This window comes from Strix uralensis, chromosome 7, assembly GCF_047716275.1.
Source record: "Strix uralensis isolate ZFMK-TIS-50842 chromosome 7, bStrUra1, whole genome shotgun sequence".
NCBI lineage: Eukaryota > Metazoa > Chordata > Aves > Strigiformes > Strigidae > Strix > Strix uralensis.
Window position 1 is genome coordinate 9,380,001 of NC_133978.1, and position 13,534 is coordinate 9,393,534.

The following is a 13,534-nucleotide window of genomic DNA, read 5'->3' on the forward strand; positions in this document are numbered from 1 at the left end:
CTTTCATTCCATTTGTATTACATCAGATCATGGAACAGCACACAGAACTTGAGACCCCAGAGCTAGTAGATCCTGATGTGATTCATACTCTTTCCTTATGATCTAGATCTTGTAAAGTTTACATAAGAGTAGTTTTTGGAAGCAGTCCTCTCACTGGGTTATTTGTCTCCTGATATGTTTGCTATGCTGGAAAACCTTTGCCAATCTTTCCTATTGCTTTTCCTTTTTTTCCTTCCTTTTTTAAATCAGAATGGGTTGAATGCTCTCCATCTCGCTTCCAAAGAAGGACACGTAGAAGTTGTCTCTGAACTGATACAGCGAGGTGCTAGTGTGGATGCAGCAACAAAGGTCAGTCAGGCCTATCTAATTGTTCTCTTGTTCACACTGATCACACGGGCACAAGGTGTCAGGCAACTGATTCCAGACGCTACTGCAGCAGTAATTGCCCATCTTCCACTGGTGGAGTGGTCTCAATAATTGTTTAATAGAAACTTTTTAGATTATAGCAAATGTCACAGGTTACTGGGGGTGAGATTCACTGAACAGATTGTAGATTCCTGTATTGGTTTCTGTCCATGTCTTCTAGAATAACGTTACCCATTAGAAGTATTCAGTAAGAGTATTTTATTGCAAGAAATACTATATTTTAAAGTGGAATACATTCTTGATCGTATTGTCATGTATTCAAGCTCAGGTTTTGTACTCTTTCCAAATACCACCTTCTCTCATTTCAGAAAGGAAACACAGCATTGCACATAGCATCCCTCGCTGGACAAGCAGAAGTAGTCAAAGTATTGGTTACAAATCGGGCCAATGTCAACGCACAGTCTCAGGTAAAGTAATATTTCTCCATTTGGTACTATCTAAAACTTTGCTGACATTAAAATAATTCTCTGCTTATAACCTATAATATTAGAAGTGTATTTGCTAGGTCTCATTGTGTTAATACTGCCTCTTGAAAATATGGTTTGGTACAGACAGTAAGATGAATGTAATCCTGCTAACATAAAAAAAAAACCAAAACAAACCATACTTTTTTTGGCTGTTCCACACACATAGGTAACTGACAACAGGTGCAAGGACAAAGTTTAAACACACAGCTGCGATTTTATTACTGAAGTGGGCATTTTAGTGAGTGTCGTGCTGAGTTCATTCCCACCTTGTAACTCAACATACAATTAAAACTTTACATGTTTCCAGCTCTCCCCCTTCTGCTCTACCCCTCACCAGGTGGTCAGAGTGTACCAAGAGGCATCATGGACATATTAAGTCTTGTCCTTGCCCATAGGTGTGACGGTGCAGTGAAGTCCCAGATTGTGTTCAGGTCCTTTCCCACATGGGATGTCAACCATCAGTTGGACTGAGTTGCCCACCTCATCCAGCAACAGACAAAATATACAAATAACATCTCTGTTTTAAGTTGTCTAGAAGCCACACAGATGTGCACCCCTGGAGATGAGGAAAGTGGAGGCACATCCAGGGGTGTTCGCAGGATACTAGCAGTGGTTGTGTAACAGGCAGCACAGCAAAGCATGTACCCTTCAGCCTTAGATCTGCCCTCCAGTGTCCTAGAAGCTGCTAATTGTTACAGAGCCAGAAGAGATACTGATAGAACAGGAGAGTGGGAGAGAATTTGTTCAAATGAAAGGGATCCTGTTTCACTTAATTCGGTGTCTCAGGCTTAGCTGAGCTCATCCCCTTTCCTTGCACACAGACATACTGTAAGCATATGCAGAGCTTTTAAGTTTGGTCAAATCCTTTGAATGAATATTTAGGTCAATTATAGAAAATTTGAAATAAGCGAAAGCAGTGCTGGTGTTAAGAGCAGAGCAGTAAAATGAAACTGAGAAAAACTCAGGCTTAAAAAATGTATAAACCATGGATTGATGAAAGCCAGGTGGTTGTGGCATAGGAGGTGTCCCTGCATGCCTGCTCCATTCCTGTTCTCCCTGCTCAGAGGCTGGCTGGCAGGCAGTGTCAGAGAAGGGATCATATTAAGAGTGTCATGGTTTGAAGTCAGAGGGAAACTGAGCACCACGCAGCTGCTCACTCACCCCTTTCCCCCCAGCGCTGAGAAGGGGAAAATAAAGCAAAAGTCCCAGGAAATCAAGATAAAGACAGGGAGGGATGATCTCATCCATTACGGCACAGGTAAAAGACAGATTCATAATGGGAAGAAAAGAAAACATAAATTTAATACAGACACTAACAACAACAACTGTTAACAGAGTAGGACCATGAGTAGCATTACCACATCTTGAAAACACCTCCCGCACCCCTCCCTTCTTCCCGGGCTCAGCTTTGCTCCCAATATCTCTACCTGCTCCCCCGCAGCAGCGCAGGGGACAGGGAATGGGGGGTGCGGTCAGTCCTGCCGCTTCTTCCACCTCGGGGTGGAGGGGAGAACTTCTGGCATTCCTCCCCTGTCCCAGCACGGTCCCCCTCTCACAGGAGACAGTCCTCCACAAACCAACTCTGACATGAGTCACTCCCACGGGCGTGTGGGTCACCCCCGTGTGTTGCAATCCTCCCAGTGCTGAACTACAACAGCAGGGCCTTCTTCCCACGGGGTCCCGGCCTTCTTTGGGTGCAGTCACCTGTCCTGGTGTGGGCCCCCACATGCCGCAAATCGGTATCTGCTCCACCAGTGACCTCCGTGGGTGGTGGGGGGCGGCCCTGCCATCTCGCCAGGGATACAGGGGAGTCTCTGCTCCTGCGCACCTCCCCCCCTTCCTCCTCCATCCTTCCACCAACCTCGGTGTTTGCATAGATGTTCTCCTCGCAACTTCTCCTCATGACTCCCACACCTCCTCCCAGATTCCCCTTCTTAAATGTGTTATCACAGATAATTGGCCCGGCCTTGATGCAAAGGTGGGTCCAACTTGAAACCAGGGGAGCTTCGAGAAGTTTCTCACAGGGAGCTGCTGCTGTAGTCCCCTCCCCTGCTACCAAAAGCCCACCACTCACTCAAACCAGGGCAAAGAGATGGTCTTCTCATTTGGCCCAGAGTTGCCATTCTTCTGTATTATAAAAATACAAGCATGATAGAAAATGTTTGTTAAAAAGGAAAATTTAAAAGTTTACATTTTAAAGAAACATGTTTTTTTAACTGGTCTTAAATAATATGAACAAAATGTTTAATAGAATCTGTTTCAAGAATGTTAGCTATTTGTGATCTGTATTTCATGTTTCCTTCACCTGGACAAAGAAAATAGGTGGCTCAGTTCTTCTTTCTTACTCTTTTATACTGTCTAGATACAGCAATATTTGGGTCCAGGCACCATGTAATTTGAATCTAAAGAGAGCAACAACAACAAAAACTAGTTTTAAGTAAAATCTTCCGTGACTTCTAAGAAGTAAAACAAAGCAGAAGTATCTTCAGTGATTTTCCTGTTAAAGAAATTAAGATGGCTTTGAAAGGATCTTTTGTGCTTGTGTTTGAGAACTTGTGTATTCAACCCTGAAACTAAAAATAATCTGAGATTGTAAACATCTTATATAACTGCATTGTCCATACACCGTGGATGCCTCTGACATCTTTGTTTGAGAGACATGTGTATTGGCCATTCCACACCAATACGTGGCAGTTAGATACCCCAGTTGGGATTAGTCTTTTTGGGAGGTACCTGGAGCTCCCTGTTACCAAACTGCCTCTAGACCAGCTTTGTTCATGGTACTGAGCATCACCTGAACCTTCCTAAAGCTTAGAATAAAGTTCTGTTGAATTTGGCATACCCACAGAGAGACTACCCAAATATTTTTTTGCTTTGTTTTTCTTTTTGATACTGACCCTGTTTTCTATGCGTTTGGCTTTATCTCCTCTTCCCTTGAAGGTAACAGCTCTACCCTGCTGACAAGTGCCAGTGTTAGGGATATAAGGCCTTCTTTAACCAAATCTTCCTGTCCTTAAAAAAAAAAAAAAAGTTAATTTTTACTGAGTCTGAATTTTGTACCTCTTCTAAGGGCTATTTATTACTATTGAACACAAAATGCTTTCCTTAGGCTTGTAGCACTGTGGAAATTTCAGCCCCTTTTTAAAGAGAGAAGAAAAGCAAAGTATGGGGGGAAAGATGTTGAAAACCCTACAATAATTTAACAGAAGAAAAGGTTCTGCTCTGCCTCCAAATTCTAATACTACTTGGTTCTGAGAATTTTTGCCTGTTAATTATTTTCTGAAACTAATAATTAGGAAGTGTTTCCTGCTTCCTTTCTAAATGCAAATGTTTGAAAGTAAAAAAATTAATCTTTGGTTCCAGCTGAGTTAGTAAATAGATATAGAGTATGCTGTGAAATGATATGGAAAAATGCCAGACTGCTGCTCACTGTAATAATAACCTGTAAAGTGACACGTCAGGTACTTTATAGCAAGCGCTTTCTGGCTTCTTTGTTTTTCCTTAAGCAGAATTTTGTCTGTATGGTAAATAAACTGTTAGGCCTTGGTTCTGGAGAGTGCATTAACACATTGCTAACTTTATGCTTTGACTCTGATAGGAGTTCAGTGCCTGTTTTAGCTTGTAGCGATGTTTTCCTGAATAGAGACCAAATTATCAAAATACAGGAACAGCAACAGACCTTGCAGCCTATGCAAGCCTTGTAAACATGTGGCTTCACAGCTGCTTAGTGTCTTGATGATAAAGTTCCTCTCGGATCAAACATCCAGATCATGCCATTTCCTCTCAGCTGCCCTTTCTCCTGACCTCCTGTTTGTCTCTGCTGCCAGTGAAGCCTGCATGCTCAGCCTCAGGTCACCTGCGCTCTCCTGTGTGCTCTGTGTTGGACGTGTGCCCTGCAACTCTGCCCCAGTGCTGTGACAGTCAGATGTCTCTCGGCTGTTTTCACCACAGCTACTATAACTCAGCCGAATACAGGTCTTAGGCTACAGTTTCCCTTCATCTCTCCAGAGCCCAGAACATTGATGTTTTTCCTTTAATGCAAATACAGGGCCAAACTCTTCTCAGCTCATCTGTGTTTGGCTCCATTGGTTTCTGTCAAAATCTAGGTCAATGTCCTTTGTAACTATTCTAGCTGAATTGCTGAGCTGCTCCCCCTGTGCTTTCCACCCTGCCGAAATGTCTGCCACGTTGCAAACATGAGAGTGCTGATACTCTCAGCCAAACTCAGTCATGTGGAAGCACTTCCTGAACTTTTCTGTTATTTAAGCCAGATGAAATCTCTCTTCTGTTTTACCTGTTATTTTTAACTAGCCCTTACCTCCTATTTTATTTTGTATTTTCTTTCTCCCCTGTCCTCCCCACACTCTAGAGTAATCACCAGAAGTGGTGTGTGGTAGAGCGAGAGGTCTGGGGGGGAACTTAGGAGGGAGCAGTGGAAGAGGGAAGCTGTTGCCCCCATTGCAGCTCACTCTGTGTGAAGTTTACTTAAGGGAAGTCTGAGGTTCACAGAAATCCTAATGGCATGAGATCTGGGAGATAGTGAGAAGACAGATGGGGTCCTAACAGAGCCCATTGAAACCTCAGTGACCTCCTGGCCAAAACATTTAATGGCATCATCACCCATGCTGGTACCATAAAGAAAGGGATCAGGCACAATCTAGCAGTGTAATGTAAGTCTGACAGAGTGATGCTTGGAGTACGAAGGTTAAAACATGTATCATGACAGATCAGAGGAGAAAGGGATTGTTCTTATTGCTGATGCTGCTTTGGTTGCTTCAGCAGTACCAAACTGCTCAGTATAGTATACAGACATTTTAAGTTGTTACTGTAATACGTATCTACCACTAGTTCATGATTCTGTTGAACTGAATGACATGTAGTGCTATGTGAAAGCCAAGCAATTTCCAGTGCAAATCAGCAACTTCTATAAATTCCTTTAAGGGTATCTTGATCCCAAGGCAGGTTTCATGACTTCATTTTGCTGTTTTGGTTTTGTGAATGATGTCTAAGCTGTGAATTTCAGAAATGCTTAGAACAATAGGGAAAAATACAGTGCCCAATTTAGTCCCCAAAAATTCAATTCCTGAAAGGCTGTGACCTGTATACAGTTAAGGCAAAGACAAAAGCATTGACAGTAAGAGGAAAGCACTTGCCAAAGAATTAAGCTCTGCAGCCTCTAATACTTGTATTGCATTGATTGAAATCACTCACTTAAGCAGAATTTGAGAAATGCTCTAACGTGGTTGGAAACCCTGATAAACTTCTGTCTCAAACTGCTGAGAACCAACAATCCTCAGATTTCCTGGTGTCTGAAATATGAAGTAGCTCATTGACCATAAGCAGGCTACGCTCAGAAGGCAACTCTTCAAGGAGACAAAAGGCATAAGCAGCTGACACAAGTGAAAGAGAAGTCAAGGCTAACAGAAAGAAGAGAAAAATTGGAAAGTATTTTGAAGAGCCATTGCTCTTGCTTTTGCTACAGACTTGTATTATATTTACCTGTCCCATTTTGCACTTCCATTGTCGTGGCTGTAGGTATCGGGAATTATAACTCATCTCTGCCAAATGGTCTGTCCAGACTGGTTTTTAGTTTGACTTCACAACAGATGTAAAAGAAAGTATTCTCGCTTATCTGTGGGAATTGTATCTGGTCAGATAAAAGATTTCACTGTGTCCATTTAAATATTACCCTTCTCTTATCGCCACTTAAATCAAAGGAGATCATACTATCAACTGGCATATGAGCACACAGTTTATTTGGTTTCCCCCTAATCTACCTGAGTTTGGCAGATCTGTGGTATGCATGAAATGTTTGTGGAGTGTTTACACTCTTGTTTTCCTATTTCAGAATGGTTTCACTCCACTGTATATGGCAGCCCAAGAAAACCACCTGGAGGTTGTTAAGTTTCTTCTTGACAATGGTGCCAGTCAAAGCCTTGCCACAGAGGTAAAAGTTTGAATTTCACACTTTATGAACAGAATAAAATGTGCTTCAGCAGTGATTCTTGCCAGCTTATATCAAACTAGTCTTTTAAATACTAAATTAAAGACCAATAAAAATTTCACTCCATGAAGTGTGCTAATGAATACTGAGTTATTGGCTTTTCAGCAATTTGAACCATCTCTTGCCATTTCTAAAATAAAAAATTACTTTAACTAGAAACAGTTCTAAAAATAGATGTGTTTTTAGCCATAACTGGTAATCTTTCAGGTTAAGTGCTCAAACAGGGAAGCTGTGTGCATAATATAAAAGTTGTCTGTGCTTTCATCAAAAATAGTGCGTAATGTGAAGGGCAACCATAAAGCAAGAACAACTGTTTACCTACGCTTTGGAGACAGCCCTGGGATATTGGGGAAAACCCAGGGTTACTTAGTGCTTGGAGCATTTTCTGAACTGCATTTATTGCCATGTTGATACCCTCTCTGTAGCACCTAATTATCCCATCTGGTCCTGCAGTGATAATTTCAAGCTGACAGAAAGATAAAAGGTCCATCCTTGGAGGTGTTCTGTGATCTTTCCAGAACATTTTTTAGTTCTTGTTTTAAAAAGTAATTCTAACTCAAGACAACCTGAAAGGAAAAAAAAAATAGGAGATATATTAAAAGTCATAAATGTACTGCACTGAGATAGGTTTTTAATCTGAATTTTCATTTGCCTTAATTCCAAGATTTTGCTGCCAAAAAAGAAAAAAAAAGGTATTTCAGTATGTGCTCTCTCTAATATTTATTAAATTATGATTGCTCTATCTGAATTGATTCCGTGAACGAAATAATGCCTATTTGAAAAAGTCCTACTTTTTGCAAAATGTGAAATCCAAAATTAGTTAATTGCATCACTATACCTTATAGTATCACTATATAATGATGTATGCATGGAATCTTTTTCTTCTCTTCTGAAGCACTGCAAAAATTGAATCACTAATGGATCAAAATCACTAAAAACTAGAAGTGTGCATCAGAAACTACTTTCTGGAATTGCTCAAAGATATGAAAGCCAACAAATACCAAAATGAAATATTTTAGATCTGGAAAGTTAATTGAAAATTGTCATTTTCAGAGGACTAATTTCTATTTCTTTCTAAAAGTTTGGAAACAAAGAAGTCACAGGACTCCCAGAGATGTGCAATAGATTCAGATTTTTGAAAATATTCTTTCCACTGTATGATTTTCTGAAAATATACATTTTTTAGATTGTGCATGGGTACTTGGTTCTTTTTCTTTGGTATTTGTTTTTCCCTTGAGTATTGTATGTCAGTTTAGGCTGAGCTTTTTTCTCCAACTAGGATTGATGATAAGGTGCAATCTAATTTTATCCATGGAGAATTCCTTTGAAGATACCAGACTACAAAACAATGTTGCCTTTATTGCCTTACTTGTTTGTGATAGTTGCTTATGGATGCTTTTTTATTTTATCTTGGTCCCAATTTTCATATAGATTTGATTTATCTTTATCTTTGTAAGTGCAAAAGCCTTTGTTATTAATTGATTGCCACTTAGCTAAATATTCATTAAAAATACAACTCTTTAACAAAGGTGTTTTAGTCTAAATTGAAAAATAGAACCAACTGTGTTCTTTAAATTTTTTTAGTTTTCCGGGCTTGGTTTTGTTTTGTTTTTTCTGGAGTGGGCTTTGCCTTATGTTTTAAAGTGCAATTGCTAATTATAGTACTGACATCACGGTACTTGCTTGCAATTGTTTTTTGTGAGTTGGCATCTTCAGAGAGCATGTGGTGGAAATGCATTCTTGTTGGTGCTAATACTCTTGGTCGCAGTTTGCTTGGCCGTGGTACAGTGATCTCTGCACACACTGAAATGATGGGCAACTCTCATCAGGAAACTGAGGATATAGGGGATGGCAGCTGCTCTGGTATTGAAATGCAGTGCTCCCTCCCTTTTGTCCACTCCCTTTTCCCTAAGGAAAGGAGAAAATGATTTCCTAGGATTATTTTATATTATTGTTACCGGCATTTTTAGCAGAAGAGAAAGCCCAGTGAGAAAAGACATTGTAGATAGCTAAACCACTTTTCTTTGTGAAGCGGCTGACTGTGCCACTGCCGTCAGCTGTATAAATAGACCAGGAAGCCAACATCTTTGGGTCACTAAGGTGCGAGCTGTTGCACTCAGAGTTTCTCCAGGCAAGAGCCTCCATCTCTGCAGGTACGGTGTAGCCATATTGCCAGAGCCCTCTTGTGGGGATGCTCATGGAGTTGTTTGGCCTTCAGAACTACACAGCATTTTTCACCCTGTGCACTCTGCCTGTAGTCTGAGCCTGTGCGGTCATTTCACCCCAGGAGCTGCTCATGGCCTGGGACCACTGCCCAGAGCCCTGCCCTGCTACTGGGGAATGGTAAGCCGGAGGCAAAGAGGAAGGATGTGGTTAAATGGGTTTTAAAAAAACTATGGAAGGAAAAAAAAAAAGCTTTTTAGGACCTGAGGAATTTCAGTGCTTTTTTTTTTCTCCAAAATTTTGAAAAAATGCTCTTTTTTAGAACTCCTCCTGTTTCTTTTCCTAAACTGAGGTGCTCTTTGTTTAGTAAGCCAGAAAGAGAAACTTGTTATTGAAAACGTTACTTCTAGTTCCCAAAGTTAAAAAGTTAACACTTGCACTCTGCACTTTTGACATAGGGTGAGGATCTACATTCTTCTGTCTCATTGCTGCACTTTTATTTAACACTTACACAGTTTCACCATGACAGAAGTAGTTGAAAAGTGAAAGAATGTGTTTACCTACAAAACTGTAATGAAGTCTGGTAATATAAGCTTTGGGTATGTTGACTGAGAGTCAAATGTAGTAAATAAATATCCCAGGTAGTAATTTACATTTGTGATTTTTTCTTGAGTGAGTTATGGGTAGAACTGAATGTGTTCCTGAATTGGAATGCCATTTAAATGTTTGGGAAAGAGCAGAATCTAAATGACAAGTCTTTCATTCTTTGGTTTTCTAAGAATCCATAAAAATAAAATGATAGAAACATTTCTGACTGTACTTTTCATGTGTTTGAGGAATCCACTCTAAAATCTGATAAACAAAAATCTTCTATTTTTCAGGTTTCTTTACTCTGCACTACTTTGGTTGGCTATTTGCTAGTCTGAAAGGAAATAAATTCTGTTTGTAAGAGGATTATCTGTCACATCTGTATAAATTTTCATAAATGGAAGTTGTAGTAAAATAATTGGTATATTGGGAGAATGTGGTATTCATATTTAAATATTATTAGATTTTTAATCCACATATAAAATATATCAGAGGATAGAGCTGAAGTGCTGTTTGAATTTTTTTCAAAACCTGTAGCTTTGGGGGGAATGGATGATAATTTGCTGTGGAGACATCATTACCAATTGTTTTAATATTTCTGCTTTTTATACCTTTTTATATAATTATACACTTTATTATACACTTATTTATGTAACTGTTAAGTCATGAGTAATTTCACACTTTTTTTCTCAAGTCTCAGTCATTTTTGTTTGCTTCTATTTTATAATAATATGTTTAAGTCTGGAGTGCCAGAAAGGTATTTTGAGCATTTGGGACCTAGTTCGCCAATAATTTACTCCAATTCCAGTGACATTGCAGGGTACTTTTAATTTGCACCGTGTTACACTCTATGTTTGAATTTGAGCCAGTACTGTTACTAATGCTGAGATCTCTTCCCTTCCCCTTTCCGCCCCCTGGAAAGCTTGGAACATATGTTGAGAGTCCCCATTGTATGTTGCAGGATGGTTTCACGCCTTTGGCAGTAGCTTTGCAGCAAGGTCATGACCAGGTGGTTTCACTGCTGCTTGAAAATGATACGAAGGGAAAAGTCCGTCTTCCTGCCCTTCACATCGCTGCTCGCAAGGATGATACGAAGGCAGCGGCTCTGCTTCTGCAGAACGACCACAATGCTGATGTGGAGTCAAAGGTCAGTTGTAAAAAGAAAGAAGGTTTGATGTTTTTAAGCACTGACCACGTGTTACATCCGGTGAAGATCTCCCTTAGTGTGAAGTATTTTGCTGCAGAGTTACACATAACTTTCTCCTCTAGTGTGTGAATAACAATAACGTTTCATTTGCTTCCTTTGCCTCTTCCTCCCTCATTCCCTTTTTGTTTAAATCAGGGTTAATTTCTCTAGTAGAAACTTCACAATTGGAAAATAATAAGTGAAATATTATTAGAATTATTCTCTTGGGAATGAAAGCCACTCCTGCAGTGGTGTGCTATAGGTACTGTACAATTAAGTAATTTGATTAGTTGTTTGTGCAATTGCTACTTTAAGACCTTTGGTAAACATGTAACAATTAACATTCAAAATACTTGCTCATTCAGCTTCCATTCAGTTGAGCTTCCTTTGTGTGCCGATTGTGCTGTCATCTGAGCTGCCATGCCACATAGCAATCATGAAGCTTTTTGCATCCATATCACCAGTGGTGAACTAACCGTTCATTTTTTCCCCCTCTTTGCTTCCAAATCTGTTAACCTAGATGATGGTGAATAGAACAACAGAGGTATATATAAATATATATATGCATCATCACTCCTCCATGACTTAGTGCTGCTGCATCATTTCTTCCTCCTCCTTTTTGCATCGCCTTTTATAGGATAGATACCTGCTTTAGATGAAATGAAGTAGCATGTGCTAGAGAAGACTGTAGTTTAGATACCAGGGCTTTCTGCAGCTGAAACTAGGGTTTAAAAGTAAGAGTAAGTGTTCTTGGGAGCTAACTGCCATCGTAAAAGAGCCATATTATGTAAGATGGAGTTTTCAGGGATTCTCATGGAGCATATGTTTATCAGATGTGTTAAGAGCTGCAGACAACCCTGTCATGTTGTGCATCCAGGTCTGATTTTAGGCTTCTGCATGACACTTACCTTGATGGTGTCAGCAAATAGAATGATCTGAGAGTGGGTTTATATCTGCAAAACTCCCAAAGCAAGGCAGTGGCAGCTAGCATGGCTTGCTAACAATTTAGAAATGCATCTAGTTCCCATAAGGTTTCATACTTTGCAGGACTGATGGAATTGCTGCATGTTTTAGCATTATTTTAAAAGGAAGTAAAACTACTTAAATATGAAAATAAGTTGCTGAAGTAATTTTATCAGTAAGGCATCTTCTAATTAGGGTGGTAACTCATGGTGTCTGAACATAACCCAGTGTGATTGCCCACAGTGGGAGACTGATCTATATGGTACTAACCCTTGGAAAAAAAATCCATATTAATAATTTAAAATCGTCTTTGATGGTGTTTTCATTTGCATCTACTTTGAATTTATAAAAAACAGTTAGTAAGTATCATTAAATTATTTGCATCTGAACTTCTGCAAAGAATCTCTAAGAGATTTAACTTGCAAGACTGACATAATACCAATAACAAGTAGATATTTCTACTTAGAAATTGATTTCTTATAAAAGACAGATCAGTGCTTTAATACTCAAATGTTTTGCTGTTGCTTTTCTGGAATAACTGAAAGTTTTATCCTACTTCTGGTCTTCTAGAATAATTATGTTAATTTTTTTTCCCTCCTGCATAGCAATATGATTCTATTTAGACTCTCTGAGAGTCTATAAATAAACATCAGTGAGTGAAAACTAGTACAGAATTGGAATGGTGACTTGCAGCAGACTCCTATTACTAGCTTTTTTCAGTGGTGTGATACAAATTTTGGAGTACCAATGAGATATAAAAAAATAAGTATCTATGGCTTTTGTCTTGTTTTGTTTTTCCAGAGTGGGTTCACTCCCCTCCACATAGCTGCTCACTATGGAAATATCAATGTAGCTACATTGCTGTTAAATCGGGGTGCTGCTGTGGACTTCACTGCAAGGGTAAGTGTGAAATCTTAGTTATATTTAGCTTGCTTAATCATCACTTTGAAACACTTTTTCTACAAAGGTGTGGAAGGTACATTGCTCTTGCCAGCCTGTCTGCTCTTGTTCTGTTACCATACAGTGTAAAGGGGGTTTCCCTGAGCTGCTAACTGAACCTGAGTTGTAGTCCTCAGCTTTGAAAACTTTTGTTTTAATCAAAAAGAGATGCTATTTTCATAGTTCGTGTTGCAGAAGATAAGCTGGGATTCAGTGAGATGAATGCTTCCACCTGTAGCTTTAACATATGGCAGGAGTGCTGTCCCTGTTGAGTTGTCCTCAGTATGTCGTTATTTCCAGTGAACATGAAGTGCAGGTCTACTGGTGAATAAAGCAGCTGTGCCTTCACTGCATATGCGAGAGTCAGATGATACATAAAAGGAGATCTGAGAAACTGGAGAGGTAGAAAATGAAATTAGGCATAGAAATGGAGGGGAGTCGATAATGGTTGCTGTATGACAGAAGCCATGGTAGAGTGGGGAAACTAACCCTCCTGACCCTGTAAGCTGTGCACCAAAGTCACAGCACAGCCCAGGGAGTGACATAGTTCCTCAGGTGTATGGAAAAGGATCAGGAGCCAGGAGGGAAATGGTATGGGCTTTCCCGGTGTCCCCTTGGTTCACTCTGGGCTGGGTGGGGAGCAGCTGACTGGTGGCTTCAGCTGCGCCTTCTTACCTGGGGAGTGGGTGCATCCTCCCCTAGGCAGCTGGACAGCTCTGCAAGCCTGGTGCCAGCAGGGCCTCGTCTCACAGTCTGGGCTGAAGTTTGACCATATCTGCTGTCAAGGGTCAGGTCTGT

General features: G+C 40.1%; 1 protein-coding gene across 31 annotated transcripts in view; it reads left to right on the forward strand.

Moving 5' to 3' along the window:
* ANK3 (ankyrin 3) overlaps positions 1 to 13,534 on the forward strand; it is a 379,686-nt gene that overhangs the window by 229,518 nt on the left and 136,634 nt on the right. For 20 of the 31 annotated variants that reach the window (XM_074874343.1, XM_074874344.1, XM_074874360.1 and 17 more), the window contains exons 3-8: positions 250 to 348; positions 735 to 833; positions 6,742 to 6,840; positions 10,610 to 10,795; positions 11,355 to 11,378; positions 12,599 to 12,697. In XM_074874343.1, the coding sequence (XP_074730444.1) occupies positions 250 to 348; positions 735 to 833; positions 6,742 to 6,840; positions 10,610 to 10,795; positions 11,355 to 11,378; positions 12,599 to 12,697 (606 nt within the window). The remainder of the gene's footprint in view (positions 1 to 249; positions 349 to 734; positions 834 to 6,741; positions 6,841 to 10,609; positions 10,796 to 11,354; positions 11,379 to 12,598; positions 12,698 to 13,534) is intronic. The other 11 variants (XM_074874353.1, XM_074874354.1, XM_074874356.1 and 8 more) reach the window with 1 other exon arrangement.